General features: G+C 35.9%; 1 protein-coding gene across 1 annotated transcript in view; it reads right to left on the bottom strand.

Moving 5' to 3' along the window:
* The window catches only part of MALRD1 (MAM and LDL receptor class A domain containing 1), a 248,160-nt gene extending 234,282 nt beyond the window's left edge, over window positions 1-13,878 (bottom strand). Inside the window, exons 1-5 of the mRNA XM_027695630.1 lie at window positions 13,702-13,878; window positions 9,469-9,592; window positions 5,209-5,303; window positions 4,968-5,129; window positions 1,586-1,679 (exon numbers count right to left, since the gene is read on the bottom strand). Of these exons, the coding sequence (XP_027551431.1) occupies window positions 1,586-1,679; window positions 4,968-5,129; window positions 5,209-5,303; window positions 9,469-9,592; window positions 13,702-13,878 (652 nt within the window). The remainder of the gene's footprint in view (window positions 1-1,585; window positions 1,680-4,967; window positions 5,130-5,208; window positions 5,304-9,468; window positions 9,593-13,701) is intronic.
* Window positions 13,879-14,209: the final 331 nt, after the last annotated feature.

Below are 14,209 nucleotides of genomic sequence, written 5' to 3' on the forward strand. Positions count from 1 at the left end.
CAGCAGCTCAATCTGTAAGCCACAATATACAGTTTAACACCTGCCAATGTAAGATTAAGACCTGGATTCATAAGTTCTGGTGAGTACCTGTGTTTCCATTTCCCTTTTTTCCCCCATATCTTTGAGACAGTATTTCATCTCTATAGCTGATTAATTTTTTTAATTTTTGTTTGTTTTAGGAACTTTGCTTATGAAAAAATTCAATATATTTTTACAGACAGATCTATATCCTCCTGCAGGAACTGGTTAAACAATTACCTAGGTCACTAGAATTTAGCAATGCAGGGGTTTTTTTCCAATTTATATCACCATTTTACATCACCATTTTACCTGCAGAAATCCTCCAAGGAAAAGAAAGAAGCTGGGGAAAAAAAATTCACATCTGTCCTCTTTACATTGGAGACAGATTTCAAATTCCATTTCAAATTAATTTTTTTCAGACTAAGTGCACTCTACTGTTTTCTTAGTTCATAGACAAGCATGCTTGAAGTTTTAAATTAACATCCTGGCTTATTTAAGTAATACAGCTGAAAATGTCTACAAAACAGAAAAGCAAGATGTGCCCTGGCATGAAAATATATTTATATAACATTTACTTCTATATCTCTCCACTGTTACAAAGTTACAACACGGAGAAACTCACATGATCAAGTTTAGTTACATGAAACTTCATTTCCCTAATATAGACCCCCTTTGAAATAAATATGTATGCCTGCCTGCACCATTAAATCAAGACTTGTATGTTGCTCTTAGAGTGATCTCCCTGCAATTGCTTGTTTCTCTAACATGTTAATAACCTCGTGCATCTCTTTTCAATACTTTTTTTCTTACTGGGAAATATAGAGAGCATTATTGTAACCTAGTTTGGTCTGTGTCAAACGCTGCTTCCATACCTGAAGTTTGAAGTCTGAACCCTCAGTGCCTGTGCTAAGAATAAGAGGAAGAAAAACAAAAGAGGTATTTTGACTGTGCTCAACTGAGGATGTGACATGGGTGCACAGGGCAATACTCTTGTGCAATACAGCACAGCAAGCAATTTAATTTATGCTAGGATGGGTAGTATTCCTTTCCCATGAAAATACATTGGGTTGAAAGAGAAATAGGAAATGTTTTGCTAAAGAATCCTGACAAACAGAGATGGTCTGACTGGAGACATGACCGGCCTGACATTACAACTCCTGGGTGTAGCAGAGCAGAACAACACAGCCGCTCTGCACAGCTGAGGATCAGGACCTCCCCGCGTTTAGAAATACACACAAGTGCCTTGGGAATCTCCCTAAAGTCAGCCCCAAAGCTGGCTGAACACATCAATTCTTCAGCCAAAACCAGTAGACCTTTTTTGCCCACTGAGCCTTACATTCATACTGTATCAGATTTCTTAAAGTATTTATTGTCTTTCTTTATAACTGCATTTAGATGTGAAAAGACAGATGATTGTTTAGGGAAATGAAAATGAGCCAGATGAAAACACTTTTGGAGTTTAGAAAGCCTTTGAATAGCAAAAGGATTTCCATTGTGTTTTCTAAGGAAATCTAAGGAAAAGACAAGTAAAATGACCTGTCTCCTGAAAAACAGGTAATCTTACCATATGCCAGGGAACATCCTTCACTGAAAGTAATATCATCAATGGCAACAGTTTCATCTTGTCTCTGGGTCTCCACCATACCCCAAAAGATAACCTAAAGAGATCAACAGCAAATCAACAAGAAATCAAATTTACCAGTGTCATGGACAAGATGAAACACCTTACAATATATGCCAGTCTAGTCCATGGAGTTTCTATTGGAACTATGAGAACTTAAATCCCACACTTAACAATTTTTGAGGATTACCATCCTGGCTTTTTCACACTTATGTGACTTGTCAGCACAGATATATATACTAATTGTCTTACTCAATACTGAAGTAGCTTTTAACAAGAAGGATCTGAAAATCACAATAAAATGCCTTAAATCAAAGCAAGAATAGTGACAGTAAAAGATCAAAACACAAATAATTTTGTGTTTCATCTAGCCACTATTCCACCAGGGGCTGGAAATGTGAACATTTTCTGGTTGGTTTCATAATTTATCAGAGACCTGGAGCAAAGTCAATCAACAAATACCATTAGTCAGATGCCTTTCATCAAGTTTTTAGCCAAAAGAAACTGTGAGGAGTACTTGGTCAACAGTTATTCTGCTCTAATGTTACAACAGTGATTTTTTTCTGCCCCTAAAAAAATCTTCTCTACACAAGTTGTTACAAATATTTTATATTTCATCTTAAGGGCAGATTTCAATCTGCATTTGTAAATGCACAGGTTACTACAGGTTTTCTGCAGTGATGTACAAGGGGAACTGGCTGATCAACCACAGTCCTTGGGAAAACCCAACAAAAAGCACACCAATCAAAATACCCCCCCCCAAAAAAAAAATCAATCTTATGGATAACATTCCTTAAATTATCCCCTAGACAAACCTTGGGGATGTCGTAGCTCCAGGATTTTCTGTAGTCTTGGCTGGGTGTACATTCTAGCTCTTAATAGCGAATGCACAGTGTTAGCAATATTTTTTCAAATATTACCTTGAGAGTTCAGCAATGATTTTCTGCATAGTTTAACAGATTGTAGCAGAAAACATGCATTTATTCTATAAATTGCAAAGAATATTGTATTTCACTGTACAAGATAATACAACTTACCTAAGGATATGACCATTATGTTACAAGTTGGAGTTGTTTTTGAGGGGTGGAATTTTTTCTGTTTTGTTAAAAGTTGTAGTTGGCTTGCACAAGAAGTGCAACAGCCATATCACATGCAAAAATATGTTTCTATGAGTGAAATGCAGCATCTTGGAAACTTGCTCATTTGATTTGTTTCAGAAAACAATATTTTGAACTCTTGAATTCTGCTGCAATGATACATATAGTTAATGTGTACTTTCATGACATCATCAGTTGAAGGACAGTGTATTCATGTTTTCTTTTTCTATCATTACGCGGTTTTAGATGAGTTTCTAAAACAATATAGTGCACTGTTTTATAATTAGAAATACAAGAAATATTTTTAGTATCAAAGATTTGACAAATACCTAACCTTTTCAGAGTTATGTTACATTTTGAAGTAAAAATTCAGTTATTAATAACTTAATTAATAATATATATTAAACTGTATAATATAGCTTGCAGTTAGGGCCTCATAGTCACATTTTATTTAAAGTGAGATAAAGTGATTTAGACAATGTGAAAGAGGGGCTGTCTCACTTTGCTGGTACAAAATCAGAGACTGCTTCAAGTTCATATTCTGCTAGAGCACGAGTCTGTATTGACCTGTGTTTCCCCAAAACTCACAAACAGTAAGTCTTGTCCTAACTTCCCCACTTCCAGAAGAAAATAATGTTAGATGCCTCCACCTGCTCTTGTGTCTAAAAAAGATTAACCAGTGAACTCCAACCCTAGAACCATTTCTCTTTATGAAGTCTGGGAGACAGAAATTTGTTCTCAGCAAAAGTAGCTTAGGAGAGCAAACCATGATACAGTTCTCCAAAACCCAGCCAAACCAGCCATAATGATCTTGCCTTGTGTTGAGTAGTTAAATCACTGACAGTCTTTGTATTTCAGAATTCCCTAAAATCGAGATTTTTAAATGCTGAAACAAAATCCCCTATTCCATAAAGATAATCAAGATATTTTATTTTTTTTTAGTAGGAAGAGACTAAGTATTTGACTAATAAATATTTAACATCAAAATGAGAAAAAAAACAAAACACTGGAGGTTCAGAGATTAATTTTAATTAAAGTCTCACTTCAAGTGTTTTTGCAAAATAGCAAAGACATTATAGCACCCTATTTCCAAAAGATTTGTACACCCAAATAAAAATTATTTGTTTCTCATAATTATTTTCCATAGAAACTTTAATGATCAACATTTTATCTTGAAAAATTCCACAGATATCCCTGTAGGCTGAACATCTTGTCATACAAAAAGAAAAAGTGCAAAAGGGCAAGTGAATTGCATCCACTTATATGACAGTGATGTCTTGCGAATTTTCACTGGAGCAAAAAAGTGCAAAGAAGAAATTTTGCTCAGACTCTAGGTTTGGTGAGGTGCTGAGCTGTATTTCTTAAGCCAATTGTAATGATTACTGCAGTAAGTTTGACACAGGCCTTTTTAAAACTGGACTGCTCATATATTGAACAACAACAACACTGATACTCGAGTTAGGTACTGTAAGGTTTGAGCAGGTGAGTATTACTTCAAAAATTCAGATCCTGTTGGATGCTTTAGCACAATATGCAAGTCAAGTAATTATGTTACTCATATGGTTTACTGAAATGAGGTCGTGCTTCCATGCCTTCAGACTTTTATGCTAACCAACTTCACAGTTAACTGCTGCAGAAGGAAAACCCTCTCATTTTCTTCTCTGCTCCCCACATTCTCACCAGTATTATGCACAACAGTGAGTATACATCATCTACAATATTATAGCCTTAAGTTACATATACTGTACTAATGTTTTTTGTAAATGCACGTGTAAAAGCATTTAAATAGCCTATGACATTTGCATGGCAAAACACCCCTATAAAACAGTATCTTACATTATAAAATGCTGTTTCTTATATAAATGAAACCTAGAATTTATCAGTACAGTTAGACTGAGGCTAAGGGAATACTGCATTGAAAGTTAAGATCACAAGTGTATCACCTCTAAGGGCTGGTAGATAATTATGACTCAAAGAGACCAATTGTTTCATTTAAGATACATGCACAGTTTAAACAAAGTTTGGTATTAGTTTTAACACCACTAAGAGATAAGAGCAAGCAATATTTTTTAAAGCTAAGTAGGATCTTCCAAATGGCTTTTCTCTTATTTACCTCACGATAATGCTTTCTTTCCATTTACAAAATATTTAGTTTTAACCTATTAAAAAGACCCACAATTCAGAAACCATTTAACAAGTGTCATTTACAGTAACCTCAATTTACTAACCTCAAACTTTTCAGTGCTATTGATTGTTATGGTATTTGCTTTCCACTGACTTTGTAGTTCTCTTGAAACTTGCCAGATACTTGTAACAGTATCTTCAGAGTGCTTTTGAAGTCCCACCATCAATGTTCCACTCATTTGACTGACCCAGTAATGAAATCTAATCTAGGACAAAAAAAGGTCAGATTATTCCAGGAAAATACTATGATAAACAATGTAATACAAAGACTATGCACCAAAATACCTGGCAGACACGTTCTTCATCAGTTGGAAGGAAAACATTTGTCCTTAAAGTTGCAGAAGAGGATTGCTTTTCAGGGGACAATGAGAGGAAATAGGCTATTAAAAGGAATAAAAATAGAAAACTTAGAAGCTTGGGAAAAACCCTAAAAAACAATAAAAGAAGAAAAAGGCACACGTACAGGTATAAATGAATAACTAAAAAGCCAACTAGATTTTTTTCCCCAGAAAAAATTAACACTTGCAGCCATTGTGTGCCAAGCTTTTTTCACATTAAATATTGTTTATTTATTATTATTATGCTCCATGTTCCAGCTAAAATTTTAAGTAAGGTTCCAAAATGCTTCATTTGCTGGTGCATACTCAAGTTTGAAGTGCAAAATTTTGGGACAAAGGGAGACTAATTCAGCAAGTTGATCAAAGGCTTTAAATCGCAATTATTGAATAGATCACATATTCCATGCCTAAACATCAAAGAGCTGAAACTAACTATACAGATTAATCATAGATTTATCATGACAGTTCAAGTCTTTAAGGAGGTGGTGGGAAATGGGAGAGGAGACTGTAGTGATCTTACAGCTTCTGCTTATGTTCAGATAGGTGTCTGTTTTTTGGCTGCTCAGAAAATTGCCTCACTGCAAAGAGAAGGTTGTGGTATCCCTGTACACACTCCCAACATACACAACTGTCTTTGGAATTTCAAAGCTACCATTAAAAATACCATTACCTTTCCATTTATAAAACAAGTCCTTGCTTCCCTTGAAAGTGTAACAGCTCAACAAGAGTCAGTAAAATATGGCTGTTGCCATACCTTTTGACTGATCATGTCTCTTCTTGACAATATTGTTTTAGATCTTATAAAAGATGGAAGGCAACCACCCTATTTTAGGATAATAAATATGGCTAGTCAAAATTTGGCTCTTTCTGAACACAAAGATTTCAGAGATGTTAGACGTTAAAGGATGCAAGGGGAAAAATAAAGAACAAAAAAATGCTCAATCTCCTTTTTAATTTTTTTTATTCCTTTCCCTTCTCTCCTCCTTCCCAAACTCCAAGCAATGTCAAGTAAATTGTCATTCTCTGACATTAACATGTAAATGAAAGGAGGAAGATGGAGGAGAAAAAGTGGGACTCAAGGAATAAAAAAAGTCCCAAAAATAAAGATTGCTACAGAAATCAGATATCAGAGGAAATGTCAGAACATCTAAACACTTCATTTATTAAATCATCCGTCTTGACCTTTCATCCTTGTGTGCAACTAGAAAGTCAGTGACCAAGCACCACAAGCCTAGCTCAGTGCTGGAGCCAGCTGAGAATCCCCCACAGAAAAGCATTTTGTAGCCTGCTACCAGAGCAATGGCCATGCTCCCCCCAGGTTTTAGACCTTTTGTGACTGCTCAGGCAGCACTTTCAGAGCCTGCCAGCTGCAAGGATATTCTTCCTACCCACAACAGATGGCTTGGTGCCTCTGCAGAGCCCTGTCCCTGACTCCAATCTGTTCGACTGGATGTTAACTTCCATACATTTTTGAAATTTTTCTTTTAGTTTCCTAAAGATAGATGTATCTAAGACTCAAAAACTTATTTTTCACCTGCCACAGGAATTTTAAGTTTTACACAGATGGGAGACAAATAATAATTTTAAGAACTTTGAATAGTGATTTCACATTAGACATCTACATAGATAAGAGTTTCATCTAGTAAAAACAAGTTGTGTCTTATTTTGGTTTTGTTTGTTTTTTTTTTTAAATGACTGTCACTGGTCTGTTCAACTACCTTTTCAGTGAAAAAAAAAAGAATCATGAGAAACAGCACTAAAAAAACATGTTGGGTTCTAGTAAATTATTACATAAATCTTCAAAGGAGTTACATCTACCAAGTGATCTTTGCTCTTCTGCTAATGTGCATGTATTATTCCAATGTCAGGAACTCTTCCCTTTAACACTCTGCCATAGAGCACACTCTACTCAGTTGTCACCACACAGAATCATTTCCGGGTTTTAAGCAGGAACTAACATAAAACTGATTACATAGTTTCTTGAGTCACCAGCCATGGAAAACTCAACTAACTGCCATAAGAAGATAACTGTTTCCTAGGTGATTAGCATTAGCAGTCAGGCAATGAAAGTACAGTTTAGACATTCTCCAGGCAGAAAACCAAATTAACTAAATACATTTAAATCCCCTTAGTCATTCAGTTCACATATCTGAGTGTGCAACCTCTCAGAAAGCTGAAAAGGTACAAGTATTTGAGCTTTTTTTTACCTGAATAAAATAACTTGGATTAACATGGCTACCACACAATTCAGACATGGAAGATACAACAGTCACTGAGTGACCAAAAAAAGTAAATGTGACTGAACTGTTCAGGTGACTAAGCAGTTTGCTTTGTCTGTAAAAAACCCTTCAGGTTGATGACTCTCAATATTTTGTTAGCTTTTGCTGTCTACCTAAGTTAAATTTTCTGCTCCCCACCACTTCTTTGCAAGATAAGGTAACCTTTTTTATGGTTATAAACAAGAGTATCTTTCCGGTCTTTGCTACATCCTGATGTGGTGTGTGCTACCAATCACGCACAAATCCTAGAAACTTCAACTAGAGCAAGACTGTTGCCTGGTTAACCAATTTTGATTCTAGCCAAGAGTTGGCTATATTTGTATTCCCCAGTACTTTTGTACCTTTTTTTTTAAAATTGTGCTTCTTGATGAGAAGAGCTGTTATTATTTTAAAGATAAATTGTTTCACAATGTACATACTTGAAATAAAGCTTACATTTATGAAAATGTTTGGTAGTTGCTCAAATTTTTTTGCCAACATCAGTTTAAATCAATATTTATTTAAGAGCAGCCTTATTTTCAGAAGCACAGTGCACAGAGCAGGATGTGCTTGTATGCTACACTCAAGTAAAACCTGAAGTTGTTAAAAAGCACATCACATGTATAAAGTTTCTTAATTACAAAGCATCATGAGAATTGTCCACTGTGAAATAAGAACTTGCAGGAAAATGTAGAGTGGGGTTTTTTGCTGATGTTTTTCAGTGAGAATAATTTAAAGTTGTATTCCATTTTCATTTGCTTATTTCTAAGCAAGTTTTCCAGATGTTAATCTTGAAACCACCAGCTCATACTCATCATTACATGGAACTTCTACCTGTTTGGTAGTTTATGCAATGTGTAGGAGATGCTGCTTTCTGTACAAGAGCACAGATTTCCAGACTACCAGATAAGCACAGTTTGGAAGAGAGGTGTAAAACACCTGGGCTAATCAGCCTCACAACAACACGCATCCCACGTAGTTGTGTGCTTATACACTCCCAACACTGCCTTCAGGTGCTTGCACTGAGGGCTGTCACAGCACTGCTTGTACCCAGGAGAGGTGAGAGGGAGCAGGTAGAGAGGAAGAGAAAGAGAATAACAGAAAATATGGAGAAGAGAACTAAACAGTTATTAGTTCAACCAGCTCACCCCTTTACCATGAGATCAGAAGTCCCCATCTATTCTTTCCCTACTTCCTTGCTTGCTTACAAACAAGCCTTCCAGCAGCTTTGGAAAGCAGGAGAAGGCTTGCTGCAGCTAAAAAAAGTGGCTTGAGTTAGCTAAAAAGTTATGAAGAAAATCATGTATTACAGAAGGAAGAAGACAGGTTTCAGAAAGCAGGATTAACCTGGCAATAGGAAAAGTACAAGGGATATATGTCTGAGGACAGAGAAAAGGAATTATTTGAGAGACAGTCTTCAAGGCAAAATGGAATTGGAATAAGATCTAGAAAAAAACTGGCTCAAACAGGCCATCAATGCTTACCCTGTCCCCAGATACAAAGCCATCTTCTCTCAAAACATTTGGAGCATTAGCCACAGATAACAGATCCACACACTCCAGGCATTCACCAATCCAAGAAAAACTGAAAATACATCTTAACATTTCTAAACTTTGCAATCATCAAGACTGACTTTATCACCTCATATCTCCAAAACAGGTAAAGATTACTCAAGTAGATAAACACTACGCTTGTAACTGATTACTTGTTCCTCTATGATAACAGGAATTGCTAAATGGAATATTGGGTTTTCTGTTGTTGCTTTTTTTTTTTTTAGTTCTAGGTCTTTGCAATTGCAATCACCTAAAAACCTAGACACAAGTCCTCAGAAAACATGTGGCAGAATACAATTGAACTATCAATAAAATAGCAAAAATAAGTAAATAGAACAGAAAACTACATAATTTGTAAGAGTCCATGGTTTCTGCAAAGAACATGAGGATTCTTACTGCTCTCATTCCCATTGTAGTCGGAGTATGGCGGTCCTATGCCAGATTGACCATTTCTTCTTATCCATCCAGGTTGTAAATTAAATTCATGAAGAGCTCTACATAGATTGGTTTCAAAATCACACTTGTCACAGGAGAAACCTGAATTGAAGCAAACAAACAAAAAATTAAAAGCTCAAGAAAAGAAACAAAAGGATATGTTTTCACCATCACTTGCTGTCTAATTAGCACACAGGAAAATTCCAAACAGACTCCTGAAAAAAAGCAAGAAACCCCAGAACTTTTAAATCATGAACAAGGAGAAGCAGGGCAGTGGAAGTGAGATGAGAAAGAAGAAACATTGAGAAAAAAACAAAACAGACCACCAAGCCCTCCTTTCACCAAAACAAATCCAAACTAGTCTCTTTATATTATATTACTATAAGATATACTTTTTTCTTCACTTATATGTGTGCAGCTACTTATTTGCAGGAAATTCTCCAAGCTAGCATAGTTTATATGCAGAGGCTATTTTTAAAATACACTGCAGCTATTATGTGAAGTACATGTATGTTCTCTGTTTGTCCAGGGTTCTTGCATAGAAAAACAAAGACTTAACACCAGGAAATAATCAGACAGCAAAAATATTTTTTTCTATTCCACTACTATTTATTTCACCATTTTGCAACATACATTTGTTTGGAACTTGGGAGGTAAGCCCATTCCCAGAAATTCCTCCAAGGCCTAACAACAGAAAGGTGAGACTCATCATATGACATACTCCAAAGTTTGCCAGTGCTCATGGTCTTTAGAAAGTTGTTGTATTAAATTAGAAACCACATAATTTAGAGAAGAGGTGAAATGAGTCCTCAGAATTACATAGTCTCCCCACTTGCCTTTCCTCTGCCTTATTTCTTGCAGTGTGTGTAGCAACGTGGTAAGGATGGATCGTTTTTACCCCTTCCACATTCCTCTGTAGGGCAGCATAGGTTAGAAAAGGGAGGCAGGACATGTCTTTCTGGCGCAGACCCCAGTCTGTTGTACCAGTTCATTCAGGAAAATTGAGGAGAGTATGCGACCAGATAAATAATTGCTTACTGGGATGGAGGGACAGAGGTTTGTTTCTGCGTGGGTGTCAGATAGCCCTTTATGCATCATATCCAAGCTGAATGAAAGAGCTTGCATGTGCCTGACAGGCTGGACAGATCCATTCCTTGAACCATTTATTGCAGTTGTAGAAAGATTTAATTTTTAAAAAAAGCATAAGCAGATGCATCTGTGAAGAGCAAACATATTGCAGCTTCATCCCAAACAGAACAGCTGGTAGGTGGCACTGTCTCCAGATTTCATGTGTTATATGGAAACTTTCACCCTCCTTTTCCCTTACACAGCGGAGGAAGATGGGTTAAGACCCTGCTTTCTAATTGTGATTCTGGTTAGACATGAGCTACAATGCCTTAGCACACTCTCTCAGGTTGGTGCTTGCTCTAGCCCCTGTAAATGCTTTTGGCTTATTCTATATTATCATAGTTCACCAAGAGTTTTAAATAAAGTTACCACTGCAGCATTTATAGTCACATTACAATGTTCAATTTCATGGCTTTCATATTCACATCAGTTTACTGCAACAATTAATCACAAGGTGAGAGAGGGGAAAACAGAAATAATTCATGTAAGCATTCCAGACTCAAGTTAATGTGCAGATTGGCTGATTCATCAACCAACTTTTTATTGCTGCTTTAATTCTTTAGCTCTTAAAGTGGTTGAAAAGCGCGTCAGTGGTTCGTCAAAAGCACAAACACTGCTGAAGCACATCTGCTTCACATTGCACGAAATACATCAAATTATATTCCATATTTCCTCAGGAATTTTCTCATAGCTGAAAAAACAATTACAAAGCAATATTAACAAATAGCAGGAATGCTACCTTATTTAATTAAAAAAATAAATCCTTGATAATTCATTATTATTTTCCAAAGCAGTATTCATTTTCACAGAAAATACAACTTGAGAAGCAAACCAAAATAAATTTGCTGGAAGTTTGACTGACAAATGTAAAGTCACTGCTTAGAGAAGAAAAGTCCAGAAGGAAGGAATATGTGGGATGTTCTAAATAATTTCTGCGGAGTTTCCTGTGAACAAAACAAATATTTAAAATAACCTCTAAGGAAAAACTCCAAGTCTCAGACGAATAGATTACAGTTTAAGGTTCTATTTCAAGTGTGCATATGTATAATATCTCAGTTTGTGATATTCTGGGAGCAAAACATTTTTAAGAGTAGTTAGTTTTCATTCATTCCCTGGTGTTTTTGCAATATGAAGACCAAATAACAATAAAAACTGAAATTCCATCTTTTATATATTTTCACTGCAGATACTGACTTAAACCTGAGTAGAGCCCAGAGAAAAGAGCAGAAACCTGTCATCAACACAAGATCAGGAGCTGAAACCTAAGTGGAAAAATAGTTTTGCAATAATCTCAAATCAGAAGAAAGTGGCAGCAGGACGAATCTTCAATTTGATGCAGCCTGATCTATATCTTTATATCTGACAGCTGACTTATCTCCTGGAGTAACCCAGAGAATTATCCAAGCAGTTCCAGCACACAGCCTGTCTCTCAAAGCTTAGTTCTACACATTTTCCTCAGTCCTATTAAAATACAACATAATTTAATATTTAGATCTTTTGCAGAGCCCATAGGCTCATTTTTCTAAATCAGTCTTTGGAACAACCTTTAATTCTTTATTTTCATATAAGCATTTATCTATAGCAGTATTCCCTCAACAAATAGATGCAAAAAACCTCTGTAAAAATTAATGGAAGAATGCATCTCTTGTTCTATATTCTACAATCATAACAGAAAGTGCTGCCTGGAGGAAATACCCTTTCCAGGGAAACCAAGACCAAGCACAATGAGGATTTCAAAGCTATGCAGTGAAACTTAGCATAATCACCTCTTGTGCAAATAATAGAAAAATACACCAGCCTGAGATGTGTTAGACGTGTCAGGGAATTCAACAGACATAATTTCCAACCATTGCCATTTAATACATTTTTGTACAGCACAATAAACTTACACAAAAAGGAATTGATATCCAATACAATCTTAACAATTGTCTTATTTGCAGAGAAATAAAAAATCAGTTCTCCTGGAGTTGATTCTAGACTCCTGTCCCAAACAGATCTCTGCATACTATTTGGATAAAACAGGGAGTCCTACTGGAGGAAGAAAAACTTTGTGTAGGTGAGCACACAATTTGAAGAATCTGGATTTAAGTTACTGTTCTTTCTCACAGATTTCAGCTGCATTCAGTGGTAGCTGACATGATCTAATTAGCATTTTTCAGAGTGCACAGAAAGACACAGGTTCGTCCATGGACAATCTATTTCATACTTAAAGCGAAATGCTAAAATACCGACAAATATACTTCCTTTATTGCACAATTAGAACTTATATAAGCTTTTTAGGCAGAATTAGAATTTTTGATAAATTTAAGCTCTTCTTTGGACTCCAGAACCAGAATCTTCAAAAAGGACTATCTTATCCATCCAGGCTGTAAATTAAATTCATGAAGAGCTTTGCATAGATTGGTTTCAAAATTACACTTGTCACAGGAGAAACCTGAATTGATTCATCATATGAAATTATTTGCAGCATCATTTTGAAGTACAGTATTCTGGAAATACTAGAATTCTGATGCTAATTTACTCAGACAGTGGTAGTTAAAATGCACTCTCACTGCTTTGATCAGGAAACAGCAGCAACTGTTTTTGTAACCTCTGAATGTGACAAAGATTAAGCTAGGATAATCAGTTCCTGAATTCAAGAAAATTTCCACCCTTGTCTAGACTTATGAAAAAAAAGGCAAAAAAAAAAAGCTGTTGCTGCCTATACCTCGATCTAGGTATTTTGGATTAAACCTGAATTCTATCAAACAAATCTATTGCAATTTAAGGAGAAAGGTATTACTTGCTGAATCTCCATTGAATTAGGATGAGGAAACGCTTTGCTATAAATATCCGTATGAAGATTTATGAGAGACTTGCACTTTACAGATGTTGAAAATTAAGCAGAAAAAATCAAACTGAAGACGGAAGAAACTTTCTTGAAAAATTAAATGAAGAAGAGGGTAAAAAAACCCCAACCAATCAAACAAAAAAGAATTCCCACATATTTTTGAAACATAAAAAATTCCTCTCTAGTTCTCTCTGTTGACACGTTCAGTTATCAAACTATCACACTTATGCTGAAGCCCACTCAGACTTACCTTGTTTCTCCTCACTACTCTCTCCATACTGGTTGGTGGAAATGCACATTTCTCCAGGTGGAGCAGAGGAGCCATCACCACGTTGGCACCCATTTCCTATGGATGACTGAGTATCTACCAGAGCAAAGTAATATAACACACAGAAGTAGGTGAGTCTGTTCATGGGCTATATTACTACCCAAGCTTTCACTTGGAAAATAATTACTTTAACTGTCTAGTGTTGGTCATGAAGTGTCTTTGACCAAGCTGTATTTACACACATCTCTCTGAATGATGTTTTTAGTACCTCACTTTCTGAATCTGCAGCTTAAGGGAAATATGGTTTCTGCTTAAGCAGTGACTTTCAACCCTGTGTGTCTTGGGATAATATTTAACTGAATTATAACATTGTTTTATGACTAAAAAAATTTGGCACATGTTATGCAAGTCAACTGTATATCATTAACTTACTGATCATATTTATTGCCCAATGGTTTGAAAATATATTAGATAAG

The sequence above is a fragment of the Neopelma chrysocephalum genome, unplaced genomic scaffold (genome assembly GCF_003984885.1).
Source record: "Neopelma chrysocephalum unplaced genomic scaffold, ASM398488v2 Primary Assembly neopelma1_102, whole genome shotgun sequence".
In the NCBI taxonomy this organism is placed as follows: Eukaryota; Metazoa; Chordata; class Aves; order Passeriformes; family Pipridae; genus Neopelma; species Neopelma chrysocephalum.